The sequence below is a fragment of the Hydra viridissima genome, unplaced genomic scaffold (assembly GCF_058129835.1).
Source record: "Hydra viridissima isolate aposymbiotic clone 2 unplaced genomic scaffold, HvirCarnegie_v1 scaffold_4, whole genome shotgun sequence".
Taxonomy (NCBI): Eukaryota; Metazoa; Cnidaria; class Hydrozoa; order Anthoathecata; family Hydridae; genus Hydra; species Hydra viridissima.
The window spans coordinates 9,793,837-9,818,553 of record NW_028324303.1 but is presented as its reverse complement, the minus strand read 5'-3'; the positions used below and the strand labels follow the sequence as shown (position 1 = coordinate 9,818,553).

The 24,717-nt window shown below is 29.1% G+C and overlaps 1 protein-coding gene and 1 long non-coding RNA gene across 4 annotated transcripts; one reads left to right on the top strand and one right to left on the bottom strand.

Moving 5' to 3' along the window:
* Positions 1 to 597: 597 nt before the first annotated feature.
* LOC149889788 (uncharacterized) lies at positions 598 to 3,548 on the top strand. Of its 3 annotated transcripts, none has more exons than XR_016452161.1 (2): positions 598 to 663; positions 2,480 to 3,548. It is a non-coding gene; the product is annotated as an uncharacterized LOC149889788 (long non-coding RNA). The 3 variants fall into 3 exon arrangements; XR_016452162.1 differs by lacking the exon at positions 598 to 663 and adding an exon at positions 858 to 988 and having other exon boundaries at positions 2,480 to 2,571; XR_016452160.1 differs by lacking the exon at positions 598 to 663 and adding an exon at positions 2,193 to 2,321 and having other exon boundaries at positions 2,480 to 2,790.
* Positions 3,549 to 12,841: 9,293 nt separating this feature from the next.
* On the bottom strand, positions 12,842 to 23,734 carry LOC145197906 (all-trans-retinol 13,14-reductase-like). Its single transcript, XM_090085850.1, has 6 exons — positions 23,061 to 23,734; positions 22,754 to 22,919; positions 15,290 to 15,549; positions 14,715 to 14,916; positions 14,369 to 14,563; positions 12,842 to 13,853 (listed from the first exon to the last, which is right to left on the bottom strand). Exons 1-6 carry the CDS (start codon positions 23,283 to 23,285, stop codon positions 13,012 to 13,014), a joined length of 1,890 nt encoding a protein of 629 aa, XP_089941976.1. The 5' UTR covers positions 23,286 to 23,734; the 3' UTR covers positions 12,842 to 13,011.
* Between the last annotated feature and the right edge of the window lie 983 nt (positions 23,735 to 24,717).

Here is a 24,717-nt window from a genome sequence, read left to right as displayed (position 1 = left end):
GTTCAGCCTGAAAAACGGTCATCTGTCGGCCACATTTTCGAAGACAGAGCATGCAGACACACTTTCCGTTCTACTCATGGTTTCTTGCCTGATTTGGCATCTTAAGGAGTCAATGGATTGTAGCTGTGTACCTAAACAAATTGAGCTATAATATGAAACTGAAAAATATGATAAACAAACATTAAGAATTCTGGCAACGTTATTTCATTATTAACATTACTAGAGGATTCTCTGTAATGTCATCATAAGAGATATCTAGATTTATTTTGATTGGATTTCAAGATTATGATAATCTTTAGAATCCTGCCATCAGTGATAATGTGAATTTAATACAATAACATATACGTCACATTGAGGTAGGTGTATTTCAAATAAATAACATATTGCTATATGAAGAGCTACATATTTACCTAAATCAATCCAATTACTTCAGCCTAATAATTTGTATAATATAAAAAATGAAAAACAAAATTTTTTACCACAAACAATGACTTTCAAGTGAAAGATTTAATAACTTTGGATATTTCTGCAAACTTTTCAGTTCAGTGCCACAAAAAAAAAGTCTTGTTATGATTTTAACTTTTTATGATATGTAAGTCACAGCGTACAAAATTAAAGCAAAAATCAAATTAATCATGTACGCTCTTATTCAAGTGATGATGGGTTGGTATTGTTAATTCTTCTTATGCAAAACCCTTTTATTTTTCTAATCATTGTTAAAACAAAAATGGAACAAAACTAAAATTAAAACACTTAAAACTTTGAAATAAAATTTAAGCATATGTGTCATATTTATATACATGTATAAATATATATTATAAATTCTGTTTTAAAAAGCATCCTTTTATTCAGGGATCATGTCCAGCATGGGGTAAAAAGTGTAGAGACTGTGGTATTATGAACCACTTCTCAAATAGTTCAGTTTGCCTAAAAATAAAATCAAATATTCCTGATAGATGTGTTGATCAACAGTGACACAGGTGCAGAGGTAACAGTTATAGAAACTAATCATTTAAAAAAGTTTGGGGTTAAAATTAAACATTTACATGTCACTAACAAACAATTAATAGGTCCTGATCATAAAGCACTCGATTGTCTTGGTTACTTTCAAAAATCATGCATATTAGAGTACAATAAAATGCAACACCATACCACATTGGAGCGCCACGGCGAGTAGCATTCCCACTACTTAAACCATTGAAGTTATTTATTCAACCATTGTTTATTTAATCAAACTGAAGTAGAATTTTTAGGTCATAAAATTTCAGCAGAGAGAGTAAAACCGTCGACTAAAAAAGTTGAAGCTATACAAAATTTTCCAAGACCAACAAATATTACAGCTTTACGTAGCTTTCTTGGTATGGCTCAGCAATTATCAAAATTTAATCCATCGCTTGCTAAAGTAGCTCAACCTTCAAGAGATCTTTTAAGTTCAAAATCAGCATGGTTTTGGACTGACAATCATTCAAAAGCATTCAATGATGTAAAAAATAGTTTGACTAATCCACCCGTTTTGGCCCACTAAGATGTTAAAAAATCTGTAAAAGTAAGAACAGATGGAAGTTTGTTAAATGGACTTAGTGTATTTGTTTACCAGAGTCATGATGGTGTATACAAACCAATTGATTGTGCATCTAGATTTTTGACAATGATTGAGAAAAATTATTATCCAATTGAAATGGAAATGTTAGCTGTTGCATGGGGGTGCACATGGATGTCAAAATATTTGTATGGTCTACCAAATTTTATACTGGAAACAGATCATAAACCATTAATTCCCATATTAAATTACTGTTCACTTATTAAGATGTCTCCGAGAATTCAACGCTTAAGAATGAAATTGTTAAGATTTTCATTTACAGCAAAGCATGTTCCTGACAACTTGATCACTGACGCAGATGCAATGTCTCGTGCACCTGTATCTCAACCTACAAAGGAAGACGAGACAGCAGAAAATGATCTTAACATATATGTTAATTCAATAATAAAAAGTATGCCTGCTACAGAGAATCGGTGAGATGAAATTAGGAAGAAAACTGGAGAAGATGAACTTTTGAAAGAATTGGAAGAAAGAATAATTTCGGGATGGCCTAATAAAAAAAATTACTATCCAGCTAATCTCCAGCCTTATTGGGATTTCAAAGATAAAATAGTTAAAATTGATGGACTTTTGTTAAATCAAAATAGAATAGTAATCCCAGTTAATATTCGAAAAAAATTACATGAAGATCACTTGGGAATGGAGAAGTGCAAACAGCGTGCACGTCAAAGTGTTTTCTGGCCTGGTTTAAGTAACCAAATTGAACAATTAATTCGAAAATGTGAGGCATGTATGAAATATCTCCCATCAAAGCCAAAAAACTTTAAAAGTTGTTTAAGCTTTTGTTCAAAATTTGTGTTACAGATAAAGAATATTTATTTGTATGCCATTTTTATTTTTAATATAAAAAGGGAGTTACTTTTTTTTATTTTTCTTTAGATTTAGATGATGAGAGTTTAGTTTCTGAAAAAGAAAAGACTCAACTGCAGCAAGAATTTCTTTCTTTTATGGAAAATAGATTTATATGTGGAGAAGAGAAATATGATTATAGTGTAATTGATTTAAATCCTAATTATATTGACAGTATCGCTGATCAAGATTTAGAAGATCAATATTTTGATGCTGAAGATCCAGATTAGTTTTTTTTTTTTTTTTTACAATTCATTATACAGGAGATTTTTTTCAATATAATATTATCAAAATGTACCTAGAAAATAAAATTTTTTAGTAATTAAATACTGTTTACATATTACATATTTATGGTCTTGTCTGTAAAATTGATTTTTCCTCTTTGATAGTATTATTTTTTATGTTAAACTTATTCACAAGCTTATCAAGTTCTTGTAAAAACAATTTCCTGACTGAAACTCAATAAAGTTTGATAAAAATTGTAATTAAACATATTATATTTGAAAATAAAAGTTTTTTGGGTTAAAGAATTCAAATTTGTTAACAAAATTATTTTTTACACACACCTTTGATGTGTACATTGTGTGCATACACGTTCACGCGTGCTTAAGGTTTAGCTGCGCATGTAAAAAATAATTTTGATTAAAAGTTTAGAATTTTCAAGCCAATACACATTATCTTGTTACATAACTTTTCTTGATATTTGCATGCTTCTGGCAGAATTACCACTATTTATTTCAGTTGCTACTATTGGTATTGTTATACCATCTACATAAACACAGCTTTAGCAATATTAGTGGTTACAACTGAAGCCAGAAGATAAAAAATATTTCTAGGATAGAACTTAACTTTTTTCCTCTATAATATTGTGCAAGAAGGAAACAAATATGTGTCCAAGGGCTAAGTTTTTGATCATTTAATATTGTTTGTTGCTGAGATCAGTATTCACTTTTAAATCAAGAGCTTGCCTTACACTCATGTTTAAAGGAAATATTTTATCTAAAAAGTCTTTAACTTTTTTAAATTTTCTGTAAAACATTTGACTTTTATTTAAAAATGTATGTCTTGCAGAGACTAAAAATAGAGCGATGATGTTCAACACCTAGTTCTTTTATTTTTCCCCTTTTGCTTTGCTCTCCAAGGACCACCCATTGTTTATGGGGTTTTTCAGAACTAAAGTGGCTTCTTTTAGTGGTCATAAGATTTTCTTGAAGCCATTGGAATTCTTTTTCTATAAATGAATCATAATTTCTACCACATTGTTTTAGTTTTTTCTTCACTTTTGAAATAAATGTAGCTAAAGTAGCCATTACATTTTTTATGTTCTCTTTGTTAATTTCTTCAGTTTTATTTGATTTCGTTAAGTAAATCCTTCCAATATCCTAATTTATCCACTCCTAATTCATGTATATTCGGAATAATATCTAATCTTTATGTTGCTGCTTTAAAAATCATTAATATATATCAGAAACATTTTTGAGTTTTTAATATAAACTTCACATTACACTGTTTAACATTTTATGTTATTATTTCTTCGATAATTATCACATTAAGTTTCCTATAATGTTTAAGTAAATGTTTCTTATATATTACAGCAAATACTGAAGTTTTTAAGTGAAATTGATTATATATATTATTTCAAATAAGTAGTAGCATTTATTGATTAATAAATCATTATTCAAAATTAATAATAAACATTTTAACAAACTTTTAAGTAGCATATGATGACAAAACTATGTTTCTTGAAACTATATTTGATATACTAAAACAAAATATACAGATAAAATACTCAGATTCAAGAAACACAAATGTAAATAAGTCCATAAAAATCTTGTTTTCTACCATATTCATTTGTTTTGATATAATAACTGTTGAAAAATGGCAGAAAACAAGGTTTTTGTGGATTCACTGATATTTGCATTTCTTTAACAACTCCCTTATACCGCAGGTGACCGTAGCAATCCCTTTATGTTCTAAAAGTAAAAGTGTTAATTGAACTGAAAAAATATCTTTAAAAAAAATATATATATCTTCTAGGAACTCGGTGGAACATTTTTTAGCTGATGTTTAAAACAAAAAAAGTAGGCACATACTCCATATCATTTTAGAAAATTTATCGAATTTGAACAAAAAAAATCAGATTGCAATTTTTTTTTCAATATACTTGAAATATGTAAAGTTAAAAGATTATCTTTAAAGTAAATATAGACTTTTATTTAGATAAAAAAAAGTCTCCATTTTTACTAAACAAAAAAATCTCATTTTTCCTATTTCTTTGAAAGTAATATTGAAATTTTTAACTTCATTTAACCACAAAGTATAAAATTAAAGTTTCATGAAAAAACTGTTTTCACTTGTTAAATGAATAATAAATGTAATTTAATATAATTAAAAAAAAAAAAAAAAAAAAAAGACATTTACAAAAATGTTGAAGGGGGTTTATTGCCATTTATTTTTTGTTTTGAGTAACTGTGTAACGGCTCAAACATCAAAGTTTGGCACCAATAACTATTGAAAAGTCTGACTAGTTCAAGGAAGGACGTATTAATAGATGGGCGTTCAATGCAATGTTTCATAAAAAAGATGCGTGTTACGGTATTCTTTAGATAACTTTCCAATACGGCGATTTTGGCGTGAATTTTGATATTAGAGATGCGCTATCCAGTTATTATAGAGATCAGTGGCAGCGATACATAAAATGAATACGACAGAAAACTTTTCTATTGATCTAGAAGATTATTCTTTTTTGCTTTGAAAATATTGATAACGAAATTGAAATAGTTGTGGATGATTTTATTGAGATAGATCTGGAAGAGTTAGCGAACTTGTTATTAGAGGATTTTGAATTGGAGCTCATATCACCAGCAATTCCTACAGAGAAGCTGATTGCAGAAGAAGAAACCAAAATGCTGAAAAAAATAAAAGAACGCTTAATAACTAAATTTACGTGTCCGAAATGTCACAATAAATATCTTAGAGAATCGAATTTTAAAAAGCATGAAAAGCAATATTACATTGGCACTAAAGGTGTGTTTATACTCGCATGTTATGGAACCTAATGTCTAAACTGGTGCTAATTTTATTTACAAATGCTCGCAGATTATGAAAATATTGTAATAATTCTTAATTTTGATTTTAGAAATTATTCAAAACTATAAATTGTTGAAATGTACTATAGAACTTCCATATAGAAGAATGCAAGTTGTCTTTATTACAATTATTACATACTGGTGTAAGAAAATGTATACAGTTAAAAAATGGCTCGTTAAAGGTAATAGATGATTGACTTTCGTTACTCTTTAACCTGGATTCCATTACAGGCAAGTTAGTATGGTAGATGGTACTAAAATCACAACAGACTTCTGAACATATTAATGAATAATCTTTATGTCTAATAACTTTAAAGCTTTCAAATGTATTGCCTTCTTTCGTTTCAATTATTCCAACATCCTCATTTGATGTGCTTCGGAAGTTTTTAAAATTAGAAAATTTATTTCTGATTAGAAAAAAAGATAGTGGAATTCATTATTACATTTACAGATGTTTATGCATGAAATATGATATTAGCAGATTGAAGATTTAGTAGATCTGGAAGAGCTTTGTTAATATTATTGGATAATGGGATTTCACGATTTAAAACAATTACTCTCCACATGCCATTTGATTGGCGATAACTATTGATTTTAACTATTATAAAATAATTTTTTTTATTTTCATTGTAACAGTTAGGGATGGAAAAATCCCGGACATTATCAATCCCGGGATTTCGAGATTTTTCCCCGGGAAATCCCAGGATTAATTAGGAAGCAGAAAAAATTATTGGCGGTGAAGCATGTGATGAACAAATTTTTAAGTACTCATTAAACATTGAAAAATGATTAACTTATTGATAATACAATTATATTACCAAAAAAACTAAACATTTTTCATTTTTTAGTTATCTAAAATAGTTAATTTACTAATTAACCTAAGTAATTTAAATTATAAATCAATGCATTAAAAAGATAATACAATACAATTAAAAATAATATGAATATACATGAGTATACGTGAATTATATTCATTTTTGAAAGTACCTCCTTAAAAAAATGAAAGCGTCAATCATTTCGTCGTTTAACCGCGTTCGATTTTTTGAGCATAAAAACCCAGCCGCTGAGAATGCTCGTTCGGACTCCACACTTGTTAGCCGTATAGATAGTATATAATCATATGCTTTTTGAAGATGATTACCTCTTATGGAACTACTTTCAAATAACGACATTTCTCTTTGAATTTTAGAATTTATACTTTCTACCCTTATTGGTAGTGTTTGTGTTGCTGTCAATCCTTTTTCCATAACTTCATTTAATTCTTCACTAATAGTTTTGATTTTATTTTCACACTCCTTGCTTGATAAAGCCTCGCTCATTTGAGCATCACTATCACTATTCACGTCTGCTGATCTAATTATATCTGCCGAGCTTAGACGCTTTATTAGGGTTATCATAATTTTTTTATTTTGGGCACTTGTATTTGGTACAAAAACATCTGGGATTTTCGATAAAGTAACCTGGCCATTATGAAGATAATAAACTAAGCAATGTCAGCTGTAATTAAAGTTGCGTCTCGTCGACAAAGTGCTTCCACAGTTGCTTTAACGGGAGTAAAAAGTACCACTAAATCTGATATGGTTCGATATTCGTTTTTGTTCATCTTAACTGAATTATCAAAATTGGAATCCAATTCTAAATCTAGAAATGCCTTTTTAACACAATATTTTAACTTGTCAAATCTTTCAAGCATAAGCAACAAACTGCTCTATCGGGTTTTGCAATCCATGATTAAATGGATGACCTTTCCAAACTCAATCTTTACGTACTTTTGTAAATAATTTTCATTTTTTGTTGGGGACCTTTTAAGCATTTTTACAATTTTCCTGACTTTGGTTATAGTAGGTCCTAGAATTTGATGTTTAATTGTAACCTCAGATGTTTGATTAATTAACAATAAATCGTTCGAATCTCGAGTACAATCTTCCTCTTCATAAACATGTTCGCTTTTCTAACCATCATCTTTGTCTTCATCATCGTTGTTACCTAAATTTTCAAAAATGGTATTCTCATCTTCTAAACTTTCATCAACTTCTAAGTGACTGGCGTCTTTTTTGTAAAGAAATGATTAACTGCCAGTTGTAGAGCGTGGGCAAAGCATAACTGTTGATCAATTTCTAGAATTTTTCCAAGTTTCTTCATAACGCTTGCACCATCAGTCGTAATACCAATGATACCATCCTCAAAATTTATTTTAAAGTTGTGGAGTCTTTCTTTTAGAAGTGAAACGCACTTTTCTGCTGGCATAGACCCTAAAATGCAAATAAAACCTACGTTCCAATAGCTTTTCAACTCATGTATATTCACATTCATATATCTGCAGTTTCCAAAAGAAGCCCACTCATCAAGTGTTAAAGAAAATTTAGAGCCACTTGTAATTTGATCTATTATTTCCTTTTTAACTTGCTTTTTAATCTGCTCGTAGTAGTCTAATACCATTTTTCTGATAGCATTACGTGATTTTGGGACTTTTTATATCCTCGTGCAACTAACCCGGCTCGTAAATCAATGGAATTACAAATTGTACTAAATGATATACCATCTTTTGCTGCCATACGCGCCAACATTTCAGATGGATGTTCCTCTCTTTTCGATGTTGTTGAAAAATAGTTCGTGATTTTCGGCTTTTTATTTTGAGGTTCTTCTTCTAAATCTTTTGAATTTGAAGCGCTCGTGCATAAACTTGGTACTTGCGATTGCAATGTTACTATAAGTTTATGTTTAGACAGTAAATGGGAATTGTAGACCAAAAGAACATCTGTTATCTCCTGTAATTCCAAGGCGACCATGGCAAAAACTGGGAACTGATTTGTTTCAATGGGCTAATAAAAACTATTTAATTATTGTTGATTACTATAGCTGGTGGACTGAAGTGTTTCTGCTTTCAAATACTAGATCAATTAATGTAATACAAGCATGTAAAGAATCATTTTCTAGAAATGGTATCCCAGAAGAATTGTTGTCAGATAATGGTACACAATATAGTTCGAAATTGTTTCGTCAATTCGCTCAACAGTGAGAATTTAAACACATAACGAGTAGTCCACACTATGCACGATCGAATAGTTTAGCAGAAGCCACTGTAAAATTAATAAAATTGTTGATAAATAAATATTGTATGTCAAATGAAGAAATTAATATCTCAAGCAGAGTTATTACATGGAAGTCAACTGAGAGATAATTTGCCCAGATTTCAAACTCAAAACAAGGAACAATTGAAAAAGTGAAGAGATTTAGTCAAAGAGAGAATTCAATCTAAAAAATATTATGATAAAAATATTGGTCCTTTTGTACCACAGGTCTTTAGACAAGGTCAAAATGTTGCGATTCAAAATGAAGTAACTCGCGAATGGAGTCTAAGGGCTTAAATAGTCGAATGTGTAGCCCCTTGATCGTATGAAGTAAAATTGAATGACAATGGACATATCCTTCGTCGAAATCAAATTCATCTTAGAAAAGTGTGTGCAATATCTACTCCTTGTTTGAGTTGGGATAATACGGCAATAAATTGCAGAAGCAATCCTAATCTTTTGGATGATGAATACAGTAGCAACGCAACGGTTTCATCTGATTTTGAGAATGAGAAAATGATAATTGCAAAAGAAAACCAATTAGTGGAAGATACAAGAGAAGAACAAACACGAGTATTCAGTCGTGGACGAATAAAAGGCTACTCGATTCTGAGGAGTTATGAGTTATTGACATTTATATTTGGGTTATGTTTTATTAGGGACATGTGTCATATTTACATACATGTATAAATATACGGGCTGAACTTAGAGATCGGTGCCGGTCTTTTTAAAAGAATATAGATAATAAACACAACAGCATATCTTATGATAGAGTAGAAAAAATGTTCATTTTGAGAATAGTAAGCTGACCAGTGCTTTAAATGTCATGTCAAATAAGTTAAAGAGTGTGAAGATATCACAAGAAAAGAATAGAGTTGAATAAACTTTAGAAACTAATTCACTGTTAGTGTAAATTTATTGAACTTTACAATTTGTACATTTGATAATGATTTTGAAAACAAAACACAAAGGAAATTCTAGGCATTTTTAGCTAATTTTATGTATGAAATGGGTTTTTCAACACACAATACATGTTGACCAGTTAAAAATCACATGCAAAAGGTTTTCAACACATTTCTTTGCTTTGCTCACAAATCCTCAGGGCTAAATCCATGTGTAGAATAAGCGCAATTTTACTAGAGTAAAAAACGTCAAGATTTTTTATAATTTTCATCAAAAAATCTGTTAAAATGTCTCAACTAACTTCTAAGGTAGTAGTTTAGTTAAAAGAAAGCTTATGGGGCACTAATAGTACTGTCATATAAGGTTTTATATAGAAAAAGGTCCATATGGTGTAGATAGGGCTCATTCAAGAACAACAGTTTTGACCCCCGAAACCAAAAATTATGGTAAGAACATCAAAACCCTTATTTTACAATGTTGTTGGTATATTCAACTAGAGCACATGTGTTACCCACATTAAGGCCTGGGGGCTTGTAATAAGCAGTAATTAGTAAAGTTTTGCACTGGAAGTGAAAAAATCAACAAAAAATCAATCCTAAAACTACCATAACTTCTGTTATACTGCAGGAATAGGGATAAAATTTTACCCAAATTTTGGTATTGGCATAGGCTACATTGCCACCAAATTTTATTGGTCTATGATTAATAGTATGGATTTTATAGCGGTTTTGCTATGTCAAAAAAGAAGGTAAGTTTTTTCCATTTTTGTAACTTCAAAGTCACTTTTTTTCCCGCAGACGTACCTAAAAGATTTCAAAATTTGCACCAGGTGACCCTGGCATGTGTACACTATCACCCCATATAAGTGGCATTCTTGGGTCAGCTAGGTTGGCAATATTGGATTTCATGATAACAGTGGAGAACTTGATGCGCTTGCCAATAGACACATCCCGAATTCCAATTATGTAATCTTACGCCTACCTGAAAATTCAAAATTATCGTAAATTAAGTGGTAAATCAAAAGTACTGTCAATTAAAAAAACACTTTTAAGAGGTAGGAAATTCCAAGAGGAGCGTTTTATCAGACACAATATTTACATATCCTGCAAAAAATGTATTTCAAAAGGAAAAAAGGGAAGTTATTGTACTCCTATCAAAAATTTCGTCCTATGTTATGTATGCTTACTGTTCTTGTCCAGCAGGATTGAGTGGATATTGTAACCATGTAATTAGAATTAGCTGACCTTTGTTGTTAGAATTAGCTGACTACTCTATGAAATTCCTTAAAAAATTCCCAACTGAAATTTCTTGTACAAGTAAACAACGACTATTGGGCATACCTGGTGAAAAAAATAAGTTAAGTTTCTATAACGAGCTCAACTGTTAAAAGAGAAAATAATAAGCGTTGTATATACTCTAAGTTGTATGACCCTAAATTTTTATTAACGATTATCACATGAACTTAAAGTGTTAGAGTAGCAAAAAAAAACTTATTGAAGTTGACTACAAAATTTGGTTTGCCCATGTTGTGCCACCCACTCACACTTACAAATATGTATATACTAGGTTTGGTTAATTAGCAACAGGCTCACCTCTTAGTATGCATTTGCAAGTTGTTGAACCACATTTTGAAATAACATCAAATATACAAAAATTAGCTAAAGATGAATCTGCTATTCAAGAACCAGAAATTGAATTTGAGTATTTACCCTTAAAAGAAATAAATGATGACTATAATGACATCATTCCAAATTGTACATTTTCTTTTGAAAAGAAAAACTATTTAGAAAAAATAAAAGTTACACATTTAGAGGCAAAAGATATTGAAAAAACAACAGTTTTTCAAAATTTGTCAGATAAATGGCTTGCAATACGAAGAAACAAAATTACTTCAAGCAATGCTCATATAGTATATATTAAAACCAAAAACCTTGACAGTCTAATATCCATCTTTACACAAAAATATAGTTTATTTGATTCTAAACTTTTTGAAAAAGCTGTACAACATGGTAAAGAGTTTGAACCTATTGCTAGAGATATTTATAAAGACATTATGAAACACAAACTTAATCATTCTATAAAATGCAGAGAAACAGGGATTGTTATACAACCTAAATTAACATGGCCTGATGGTATGTTAATTAATGGAGAGTTGAATAATGAAATTGGGTTAATAGAAATAAAATGTCCTTGGTCAAAGAGAAACTATACACCCAAAGAATTAGTACTCGACAAATCTTTTTATGTGAAAATAAGAAATGACAAACCAGTCTTGCGAAGAAAGCATGAAAATGGATATTACACTCAAATACAAATGGCTCTAGGCATATCACAAGTAACATTTTGTGATTTCATTGTTTATACATTCAAAGGATGCATTATTATTCTAATTCCTTTTGATATAATAGGTCGGGTGAATAAAAATGAGCAATTTCTTTTACTCAGTAATTGGTCAGCTTTACGTGAATAAAAAATTCAACAACTTTTCTTAAGTTTTTATTCCCGTAAAATTGAGCAATTACTGAGTAAATTGCTTACCTTTACAAGAATAAAAATGAGGAAAACTGCTGAAGTTTTTATTCACGTAAAGCTGACCAATTACTGAGTAAAAGCAATTGCTCATTTTTATTCACCCGGTCTAATGTACTTTAAAGATGTTGTAAATAAACTAAACTTATTTTTTATCAAATATCTTTTACCTGCTATCGTTGAACTTGAGACTAATGAAGTTGAACAATAAATTACATGAAAAACAAAATATTATTATTTAAAAGCAGTTTTTTTATTGCATTATTAAAAAGTTTTTTTTTTTACATTATTAAAAATTCTTTTAGTTTCAAAAAATATTATGTTTTTTCTGGATCTTTTATTAATCGTCATTGAAAGTTTGCAAGGAGACAAATAATAGTCCAAATTTGATTTACTGAACCATGCAAAGATAAAGATATTTCATTACAAATTTTTTTATATCGCTTTATTCTTTGAATAGCACGTTCTATATGTATTCTTACAGATGCAATAGTTTGGCTTTCTTTAACCTCATCTTACATCCATATTTTTTATATTCCTTTTTTAAGTAAGGAAAAAAAACATTATTAAGATAAACAACAATAAACAAACAAACATAAAAAACATGTTCCAAAATATAATTTATAATATAATTATTTAAAATATAATTTGTGGCAAATAAAAAACAAAAAAAGTTAACATGTTTTATTTTGAAAATTTATATTTTGTCATGGTTCGCCTCGATTTCAGATAGGCGTAACATTACATCATTGGAATTCGGGATGTGTCTATTAGTTTAACATAAAAAAATAAGACTGTCGAAGAGGAAAAATCAATTTATTTTAATACAAATATTTCTATGTGTGCCTATATTTATTTTTAGTATAAACTATTGATAACTCAAAAGAAATTATGACTCGTTTTTGTATTACTAACACTATCTGAATAAAAGTTAACTCATTGAAGGCGATTGAATCAAGTCAAGCTGATTTTAATTCTTTTTTTTCTCCGATATTTTTGTGATTTCTTTTTTAAGTGTAATCAAATCGTTGACTAAATTCCGATTGAGAACTGTAGATGCAGTTAACAAACCACTGTATAGAGCTCCTGCAAAACCAGCTGTTAATATATCTTGACCAGTTAAATATAAACCAGGAATTTCAGTACAAGGGCGAAGTTGAGCTATTACTTCTGGGTTGAACCTACTAAGAGAGTGATCCAGGCCATATATTTCTCCTTTAGCTGAACCAAGATAGTACTTGTTTGTGACTGGGGTTCCAACTTCAAAATAGACTCTTCTGTTACGCAGCTGTGGATAATAGGATAAAGTCTGCTCCCAACATTTCTCGGCAATCCGCATTTTTAATTCATCATACTGTTTGCCCCTTTTCTTTTTCCGCTCCTTTTCCCACTTAACAAACCACTCCCAATTTGCAAGAGTAATTATTGTACAATTAGATTTACCAGGGTACCTCTCGTCCCAAGATGGATCTTTTGTTGATGGAAATGAAATAAATAGCAAAGGAACTTCATTTTGGGCAACATGATCTTTAGAGAGCGCAAGATATTCATCAAGCGATTTATCAAGATCTATATTCGAAAATAACCATGTATTAGTTGCTTGTAGATTTAATTCTTCATTTGAACCATCTAATCCAACAAAGATAGAAATAGCACCGTGACCACTTCTAACCTTGCCTAGAATATTGGTCAGGTTAGATCTACAAGTTAATGACTCAGATAGCATTGAACATGTATTAATTAACCCAACAGCAGAAATAATAACTGGAGCGTGTATGATTACTGGTCCACTTTTTGTATCAACTTTAACACCTGCAATAAATTAAAATTACAGTTATTAACTTTAGGTTAACTTTTGTAAGAAATCGTCAGGTTTTCTGCTGATTTAGATTAGTAAATAAGGTTTTAAAAATTAATCAATGAAAAGCATTCACCAACTCTAGAGAAAAACCCTCATCTTATCAATTTTATAGAATTGTGATGTTTTCATTTATGGAAAGATTCGGGAAGGTTTTTTTGTGCTAGAAAATATCAAATAATCTTATCCTGTTTGCAAACCCTTTAACATATCACTTTCTCGTGAATTAAGTCTCGAGAACTTTTTTTAAAATGTAATTTTTTAAAAATAGAGACCAAATTGAGTCTAAATTATCTTTATATTGAGGCTTTAACGAGGCTAAGTTACTTTTGAATTGAAGCTGAATGAAGCTAAATTTGTTTTTTGTTTTTTTGTTTAAATAATTTACAAAAGATGATGTACAAACATTTAATAGTTACTAAAGTGATATAGAAACAAATATGTGATTAAAACACTTAAACTCACTAACCAGTTACTTTTTTATCCTCTACCACAATTTCTATAACTTTAGCTTTGGTAAGTACTTTTCCACCTGCACGCTCAATAATCGGAATAATGCTGAAAGCAATTTCACTTGCTCCACCTACGGGGTAATATCCCCCATATCTGTAGTGTTGCATTAACATTAACTGCATTATCATTGGGCTTTCGCGTGGTTGTGTTCCTATAAAATATAAATATAAAAATACCATTAATAAATAGTTAACTTATCATGTTAAATTATATTGTTAATAAATACTTTTTAAACTGACCAAAAAAGACATTTTCCTAAAAAACCATTAACTTATCAATTTATATATTGAATAAAACCATACCATAGTCTCCAAATGAGTAAGATAAGACAGCTTTTAATTCATCGTCAGTTGTAATTTCATTTAAAAACGTGCCCAAAGATTTTGAACAGAAATTAGGAAAATGAGATATAAGGTGAAATAACCGAGTCTTAATTATGAACATAACAAACCAAATAGGTAAAACTTTTAGAATGAAACTCTGTGAATAGATCTGTCTTGCTTTCTATAACAATAGAATTATTTTTAGTATTTATAAAAATTTCACAAGTATCTAGTTTTTTAATAGTCTCATTTATTAATAAAGAACTAGAAAACTGTTAAATAATTCTTTCCCATGAACTGACAGAAACATATTTGCAATCTTTTTTTATATCAGTAAAATATGTATATTGGAAAAGTTACTGGAGAATTTAAAAAAGGTATGTACTTAAATTAGTTTTTTATATCTTATGCTCTTTTGATGTTTCTTTTTACAAATATTTCTTTAAACACAACAATCAATTTAGCAGTAAATAAAATGTTAGGTATTAAAAAATATTATATTACTAGTAGGTATTTTTAAATTGAAAAATGTTTCTGGATAAGAAATTTATAACCTTCATGGCATCAAAATACTTATTGATGGCGTCATGCTCTTTTGGAAAGGTTTTCATTAACTCATTCTTCCATGCTTCCCCTTTAAGAACTCTATGAGTGCTTCTTTTACCATTGATTGAATTGAATTCAACAACATCAATGACATCATTTACTGGGGCCCAATGAACTTGACCTTCTGTGATTTGATCAATATAAGTTTTCATCAGGGTATTTCCTCCAACCTCACCAATATAATGGATTCCAACATCAAACTCAAACCCTGCAAGATTTTAATAACAATAACTACCTTTCTAAATAAAACAAGTAAAAAAAAAGTAACATTAAATGATAGTAAGGCAATTAATGCATCATCTTTAGTGTATTTGAGTTTAAAATCTTTTTATATAAAAATCCTTATTTTAAAAACACTAACACTTCGATATACAGTGTCTCAAAAAATTATCCGACCAAACATTTTTAAAAATATTTTTCCTAAAAAAAGTGCTGTATTTTCATAAATTTAGACTTTTTTGGTAAACTCAAGATTAATGAAAATAAAAGAACATGTTTTTAAATAGATTTTATTTATTTTAATGTAAAATATGAATCACAAGGTTTTCAGTCTTAAAATAAAGGAACTTAGGTCGTTTTTTTATTGTCAAAAAAATATTCGACCAAACACATTGTTTGTTTCATAACAAGTTATTATATAACAAAACAATTATTTTAATACTTTGTTGGGCCTCCCTTTGCTTGGATTACAGCTTCTAGACGTCTAGGCATTGATTCAACTAAAGATTTTGTTTCTTCTGGTTGAATCTTTTCCCAGGCTTCTTCAATTGCCACTTTGAGGGTATCTTTTTTGGAAAATGACCGATCTCCAATTTTTCGGTCTAAAATTTCCCACAAATGTTCAATGGGATTAAGGTCCGGTGATTGTGCGGGCCATTCCAAGACCTCAACATTATTTTCAGCAAACCACTCCTTGGTTTTAGTGGCACTATGCTTGGGATCGTTATCTTGCTGAAATGTAAAATCAGATCCTAGCCGAAGTTTTCTAGCAGATGACTTCAAATTTTGCCTTAATATGTTTCTGTATTGCACCTGATCCATTATGGATCAATAAATTGGAGTTTTCCGACACCCTTCCAAGCCATTGAACCCCATACCATCACGTTACCGCCGCCATACTTGACAGTTCCTCTCACACAGCTTAATTTGTAGGCTTCTCCGGCTTTTCTCCAAACTTTTTGGGCTCCATCAGATGACTTTAAGTTGAATTTCGATTCGTCGCTCCACAGGATCTTTTTCCAGAAACTTAACGGCATGTTTTTGAACTTCTTAGCAAACTCCAATCTTCTTTTCATGTGTTTCTTACTCAAATATGGTTTATTACGCACAAGTCGTCCTTGAAATCCCTGGTCTCGGATACGATTTCTGATTGTCTGATGGGATAATTTGATTCCATAATTCTCTTCAGCTTGCTCAGCCAGTTTTCGAGCAGAAATGAAGCGATTTTTCTTGACTTGTATAATTAAGTTTCTATCAAAACTCTTAGAAGTCTTTTTTTTACGACCCTGCCCTTCTTTTGTGGCTGTTGTTCCGATCAAATTATACTTCTTCATTATGTCGGATACTGTATTATGAGGAATTCCAGTCTCTTGCTGCACCTGACGATAGGTTTTACCCTGATTGACTAGATCAACAGCTAAATTTCTCTGAGAAACAGTCCAGTGACATTTACCTCCCACCATTTTACTTAAAAAAACATGAAACCTTTTTTTTATACATAATTTTTTTTTTTACTACAAAAAAACAGTTTTTTGTTATGCAATTTCATTAATTGTATAAAAATTTGCTAAAATATTTCAACAAATTTCACATAAAATTAATTAAACTTACCTAAATATCGCTTGGTCGGATAATTTTTTTACAAGCCTATTCAATACTAAGTTCCTCTTAGGACAAATAATAAACCAACTGAAGCATGAATCAAAAAATATGAACGCTAAATAACATACTACTCCCAATAGAATTAAAATGACAGACAAAGTAAGTATTGCTATTCATTGTTTTTAGTATAATTTAGAGCGTAAACATTTTTTTTTGGGAAAAACTTGTTTGGTCGGATAATTTTTTGAGACACTGTATATAAGTTGCATGTGCATCAATATTTTGACTTTTTTAACTTTTGTCACAATTCTAATTGTTCTTGGTTTAGAAACATAAGAAGTTAAAATCATACCTATGTAAAATATAGTTTAAATTTTTTTTTTAGATTTATCTAGCATGTCTGATAAATATAGCAAAACTGTTGTTAATAAATGTTTAAAAGTATGTAAGAAAGGTTTTAACCTCACACAAACTTTGGATGGAGGGTTGACTTAAATTTCTTTATTATAAAAATTTTCTTTTCATCAACTTAAACTGCCAATAAACCAAATATACATTAATAATTCAACACTTCTTAGTTTATAGGAGTGAAGTTATATAGGGTTCAAAAAATGTCATGACCCTTATGTACATAAATATTTAAAATTATTACTCATGTTAAGTATTTTAATGTTAACTTTTTAATTGACATTTTTAATAAAAGGGAATTATTTCTTTATAATAGTTGTTGAGCATCATTTCATTATCAATTAAAAAAGGATTACTTTATCAATAGTGAACCTTAAATCTGGTCACTATTCTACACCTCCCAAAGATTGGCATTTACAGTCCTACTATTAAGACTCCTAAGGAAAGTAAGACAATAAATTCCATCTTATTCTGAATGTAAGTCATTACAATATACAACATACTTAATAGAAGTATCTACCAACCTAGATACTTCTATGAAGTAAATAGATTAAACTAAAAATAACATAGAACCTGTATCTGTATATAACCAATATCAAAAAGTATTTGCACTTAAGTATTTCATTCTACAGGTCTATCATGATGTAATGAAGTTAAAAATAGCAACTGAATCTGTGAATTATACTTGCTATAATTGTTTCTGGTGTTTTAAAAACTATGCTGCATTCAGATTCATGCACAAAAGAAAAATTGCAACATTACAAAAATGTTTTTGAAATTTTTAGCAAATAGAATTAAAGATCATAAATTGCAAACAAACTAATTAGTTAGATCTTATGATAAAAAAAAGACTTAAAAGATGCAGAAAAACTAGGGAATATAAACATTTGTCTAAAACTGAGGTAAAAGTTGAGGCAATTTTGTCCTTAACCTTTATCGAATGAAAGCCAACATATGGCGTCATTGTAGGTATACTTAGCCCGACAAAAGATGACATATGACATCATTAAAAATATTGATGTTATTTTGCTTATTATACTTATTTTTAAAAATTATAATGTATTTTTGTGAAATTTTAGCATTTTATAAGATTTAGTGTCATTTTAATTGACAATTAGTGCTTTTTAGTAATTATATGTAAACAAGTTAAAATTTAATCCGTACCATAAAGGTTAATTGATCATATTGAAAATCAAAAAGGAGAACAAAAAGGATCTAAATTATTTGCTAAAATTTATTGACCTGTTAAACATCCATTTTACAAAATGTTTTTAACTTTGAACATGAACCCTGATGGTATTGAGGGTTATTTAATTGAATATTACATAATTGATTTAGTTTATTAGTTGAATATTATAACTAAGTTTTCTTTTCTTTTGCTTACTTTTTTCATATAACTTTTGTTTGCTAATAATTTAACTTCATACATTTGTTTTGTCGTTTGAGCTCCTACTGTAGATATAGAACAATTTAACATATATCTTTTCACCTTAAGATACAAGATAAATTGCTCTAATTTTGCAGAAAGGACCAAATGAATTTCAACACAATAATTGATAAAAAGCCATGATGACAAAGAAGAAAAATATAAAAACAAAATCTGACACAAATATGTCATAGGAATACAATTATTAACTTTTAATAAACTAAGCTCAATCAAAACCATGAATGGGTATTTGTTCACTGATTCTTTCTTCTTAACAACAAACATGCTTCTCACAAAGTTGTTCAAATAACATTGATGAGATTCTTCAAATCATTAATTACCAACATTCAAACAATACAAATAAGGCTGATTAAAAGTTTAAAGTACCGTATGATACTTATGCTTGAGCTTGAAAGAATATTGAATAGAACTTAGGATCTTTTATAATATGAAAGCTAACAATGAATTTTTAAAAAAGCAAAAATATTTTTTCACTTTCTTAATTGTTTACTTCATACATTATATAATTAAATAAAATTAACTATATTAATTATAAAAATATTAATGAATCAGAAAAACTTTTTGCCAAAATTTTACAATTATTGTTTTCAAAGTATATTATAAAAAATATTGCTATATATACATTGTAGCAGTAAATAACAAAAAATTGGTTATTTTGTTTTGGTTTGGTTTGGTTTTAACATATTATATGAGTAAAGAACTAACAACATGATCACAAAATCTTAGTGCATAAATTTAAGGAAAAAAAACATGCAATAAATAATCCTACTTAAATTATAGCTTTTAAAATCTCTATATAAAATGGTTTTGTAGAGAATCAAATTGCTAAAAAAATTTTAAGTAAAATTGATAAAAGTAAATTTTGTTTTTAAATTGATCAAATTTTTTCATAATTAAAAACTTTAAAGAATTCATAAATTTAGTTAGAAAATCATTCCAACAACAAACACTTTGCATTTAAACCTTTTAAAGTAGAATAAGTTTCAAAAGAAATCTACTAAAAAATAACAAGTAGAAACAAATTGACACTTAGTACAATAGAGTGTTTGAAAGCTTTGGTAAACACCACAATCCCTGGTAATGGAAGCTTATCTTGAGAAACTTTGAATGAAATTCTACTGGTGTAAAACTTAGAATGACTTCAAGTTGTAACACTTTATTATCTTAATAAAAATTTCGCTATGAAATTTCATAGCTGATTGCTCTAATTATGAATATCTCTTCTGGTCTCACCTAGTCAGTTTGCAATTAGATATTGGACTTGTGTATCCCATTATCAGCAGCTATTGTAACAGTGCATAACTGTAACAGATGTAACGTAACAAACAATTTTATAATAGCAATATGCTTAAATATGAATTACAAGTACACAAAAAAATTATCAGCATGAAATTTAAACAATAATTTTATGGTGGTTTAAAACTTACTTTGAATTGAAAAAAAAATTGGAAAGGCTGGCTGCAATAAAAGGTCTAGGTCAACCCACCAATGCAATAATTTTGAACAAAGCCAGCTTTTTTAATTTCAGTATTTATTTTTGGTGGCTTAAAAACATGACTGAGACTTGTAAGTCCCATTAAAGAAATGGTTAAAAGTCTTTGCATAATAACTAATTATTGTTTAATTTTGAGCAAATTTTATAAAAACTAGTATATCAGATAGACCTGGTTGACCTGATAGTTAACTATCAGGTCAACCAGGTATTTAAAAATAGTTAGCAATCAATTTTACCCTACTGTTTGGGGTGACATTGCCAATAACAGCATACATATGGGGTCTAATGGATAATTTAAAAAATTTTTTAAAAATGTAGACCCCTAATAGCTCTACACCATATAAGGTCTACAGTTACCAATACAATTTAGGACATTTTAGGTGTTTACAAAATTGATTCATTTATGAATGACCAATCATTTGCTGGTGAATTTTGAGCAGGGTGGGAAACACTGATTACTGCTTATCTTTGAACAGAAGATATCTATACATTCTGATATGGCTTTACCAACAGTATATAGTTTTCAGCTTCCAGTTGTTATTGACAACAATTCATCCCATGTGTTTTTATGAACTTTATTGGTAAATGTACTATATGGTATATCAAGTTATTTGCTTCTTATTTTTAGTTCCTTCCAATTATTCAAAATTATCAATATGTGTGTGTGTTGTGTGTGTATATAAATCTGAAAAATAAAAATAGATTACCTTTATAAGAAAGTTACAAAAATTACTTCGTAAACCATTGTAATCCTAGGACAATCATCAACCAAACTTTAACATGGCTTAATGATTATCTTAGAATAAGAAATAGGAAAATTGGCACATTTTCATAATCTTAACTCTAGGTAAACCAAACTGTACCATTTTGGGGCTAAATTATGCAAAATATTTACTAAAACACTGATTTGATCAATTTTTCACCCTGTTTAACTTGAATAGTCCTTTCTAAAAGAAATGGTATACACAATAGGCTGGGAGGCAAACAATTTCAATCAATATTTTAATAAAACAACTTTCCAAAACAGTATAACCTTGTGCTGAAAAATTAGAAATAACATTATTAAATAAACATTTTAATGTAATAAAGGAAAACTATACAAATTTTATTATATTTTTTGGTAAAAAAAAAAATAATAATAACAATAAATAAAAAAACAAAGGAATTATGCACTTCAAAACTCTGCACAAAATCTTTGTAATCTTGCATAATGTTGAATTTTTTTATGAATGTGTTACAAGAGGTCTTTTGTGATGTTCTTATATTTCTTAGAAGAGCATCATAAAATTATTTAGAACTATTTTATTTGCTGCTGGATTATTTATAACCATTTTATTTATTGCTAAACTACTAATCTTGTTAAAAGGTATATTTTCAAAAAGACTTTAGCATTATTACTAAGGATTTTTTCACATTATAGTTTTGGCAAAACATCATTAAAAGAAGGTCTTCATATTGAGTTTTAAAAATCTACTTTAAAAAAAATATTTTTAGGTATTCTTTCTTGATCTCTAATGATTCTCTGTTTTTTCTCATGTGTAAATGCTTCTAACTCCCTTGCTAATACAGTGCAACATTGCAAAAACATTTTTACTTTTATTTCCTAAAAACATTATATATGTTATTATAAACATTATTTTCATGCATATAGAGAAAGTTTTTAAACTTTTTAAAATTACTTTGAAAATGATCAGTTTTAATAGTGTTTTTTCTTTTTTTTAAAAAAAAATTTAGCAATCACATATGATTTAAAGTCACATAATTGGATGGATTATTGTTACAACTATTGGTGTTATTGTTAAAAGTAAAAACATTTCTATTGGTCAAGAAAATGTGACTAATTTGTGAAATTCATTAAACTGTTCATAGGTACTCAAAATTAACTCATTGAACTCTGCATTTTGTAGACTTGTTGATATGCAACTTAATATTGAGGGTAATTTTAAACATAGATATGACTTAGTTTATTTAACTGTTTTTAACCTTACATTACTAATGCTTTTGTATATATTTGTATCTTATAGATATTTTTTTTTTTCCTCATAAGTTTCTAAAGTTTTACAACAATTTTGGTTAAAATTTTTGGTAATTGAAATTTTTTGCTAATACTTAAACAATTAAACTATTTATAACTAAGTTGGTGTAAATTCTGGTATCTAAACATTTTATTTTTATATTTTAAAAAACTTATTTTTCATATTCATTACCATAGTAAAAAACATTAAATCTTTATATATAAACCTTTTTTAATAAATGTATGACAACATCCTCCTGCCTGATCATGCTGTTCAAGAACCAAAACTTTTTTACAAGCTTTAGCAAGCAAAGCTGCACATGACAAACCTCCAATGCCACTCCCTATTACAATTGCATCAAGCTCTAAAGGTACATTTGTAGGTAGAAATTTCTAGTAAAAAAAAAACATAGTGTACTTAAACAGACTATACCTATTCAATCAGCTAAAAGCTGCAACGACGTTAAAACATTTAACTATAAAGATTTACACAAAAAAAATAGCCAGACCCCGTATAAAAAAATGTAAACAAACCTGTTTCAAGACTTTTTTTCGCTTCTCTTTTTCTATTACAAGAGCTGATCTAGGCCTAATGCAATCCCTTGAAAAGGGGTTTTTTCCTTTTTTTCCATTAGTGAAGCACCAAACAAAAAATCCAGCAACCAGAAATAAAAGACAACTAAGGGAAATTATATTCAGTAAACTTAAGTTACAAATAAAGTAAGTTACATCTACAAGTAACTTTATAATGATGGACATCTTTTTAGATTGAGTCGTAATACTCTTAATACAATATTAACTACATCGAGCTTTTATATATCAAGCGATTTTCAGTCCGAAAAAGTATTTTCTTTTTTTGTTGAATTAGAGCGTGTGAGGTATAACCAGGGTTGACTAAGTTGTTGTTTTACAAATCACCTGTGTCAATTTTAAACACTCAAGTTTAAATCAACTCTCAAGTCAAGCTAAGTCTGTTCGGCTCAACCTTCAAGTCAAGTGTAAAAAAAGCCCAAGTCAATCCTCAAGAGTCCAGCTGCTGATTTGATTAGTGAACTACTGATAATCTCTTTTTTTATTTAAATGTAATCCTATTTCATATTTTAAACAATCAACTCATTCCATTAAGTACCAATATATCCCTTTTTGTAACACCCCGTCCGTAAACATAGTAAAAACCGATTTTATTCTCAGAATCTGTTTTTAAAGTCTCTCCTTCGTTTCTTACCGAACATCATTTATTGATGTGCCGGTGTTGCAACAATATCATATACGTACATTGAATACAATTGAGCAGCAAACAAATAAGTCTTTTTAATGGTTAATTTTACGTTTCTTAAGACAATAAGCAAGTAAAAAACATAAAGCATTGAGTGTTTCATCATTTAACCTTGACCTTAGTTTAGTGACAAATAGATCACTTGCAGAAAATGATCTTTCAGCCTCCACACTTGTTACTTGGATTGACTTCAAAGCCGTGCGCAACAAATCTAAGTTGCTTGTTCGTTTTTTTGTTAGCTCAAATACTGCCCTTTCTTTGAGCATTACTTTAGAAGTTGATTCTATTTTTTGTTTCTTTGGTGAAACCCCTTTGACTGTCTCTCTAATGGAGAACTCGAGCTCTTCTGACAAGGAAGTAAATTGCTGTACTTGTTCCTGACTAGTTTCATTATCTGAGAAGTTTTCCTCATCTATAGATTCACTTCTCTTTTGCTCAAACAAACGATTAAACAAACTTGATGCAGAAGTAGCAATTGCATTTCTCTTTGGCATGGAATTTTCAAAAATGTCATGAGTTGCTCCATTAATGACATCAGGATTATTCAGATATTTAACTAAGCTTACTAATATAGCATTCCTCCTCTCAGTGACTCTTTTAGTAAATGAGTCAACTAGCTCTTGACTAAAGGTGTTTTTCTGGCTTTTTAGCTCCTTGAAAATGAACTTCAGAATGCCATCAGATGACAGCAAGTTCGAATCTCTTCTGCAAAGTGCTTCAGCACCAACCTTGATTGGTTCTAAAGCATTTACTAGATTTTGTAAGGTGGCAAATTCAGACTCAGAAATTATAATATTGCTTGCAACTCAATCAGTGACATTTGAATACATTTCTTAAGGGTAACAAATCTTGAAATCATGTCTAGTAAGCTGTTCCAATGTGTCTTAGAATCTAAGATTAGCTGCAGCTCCTTTC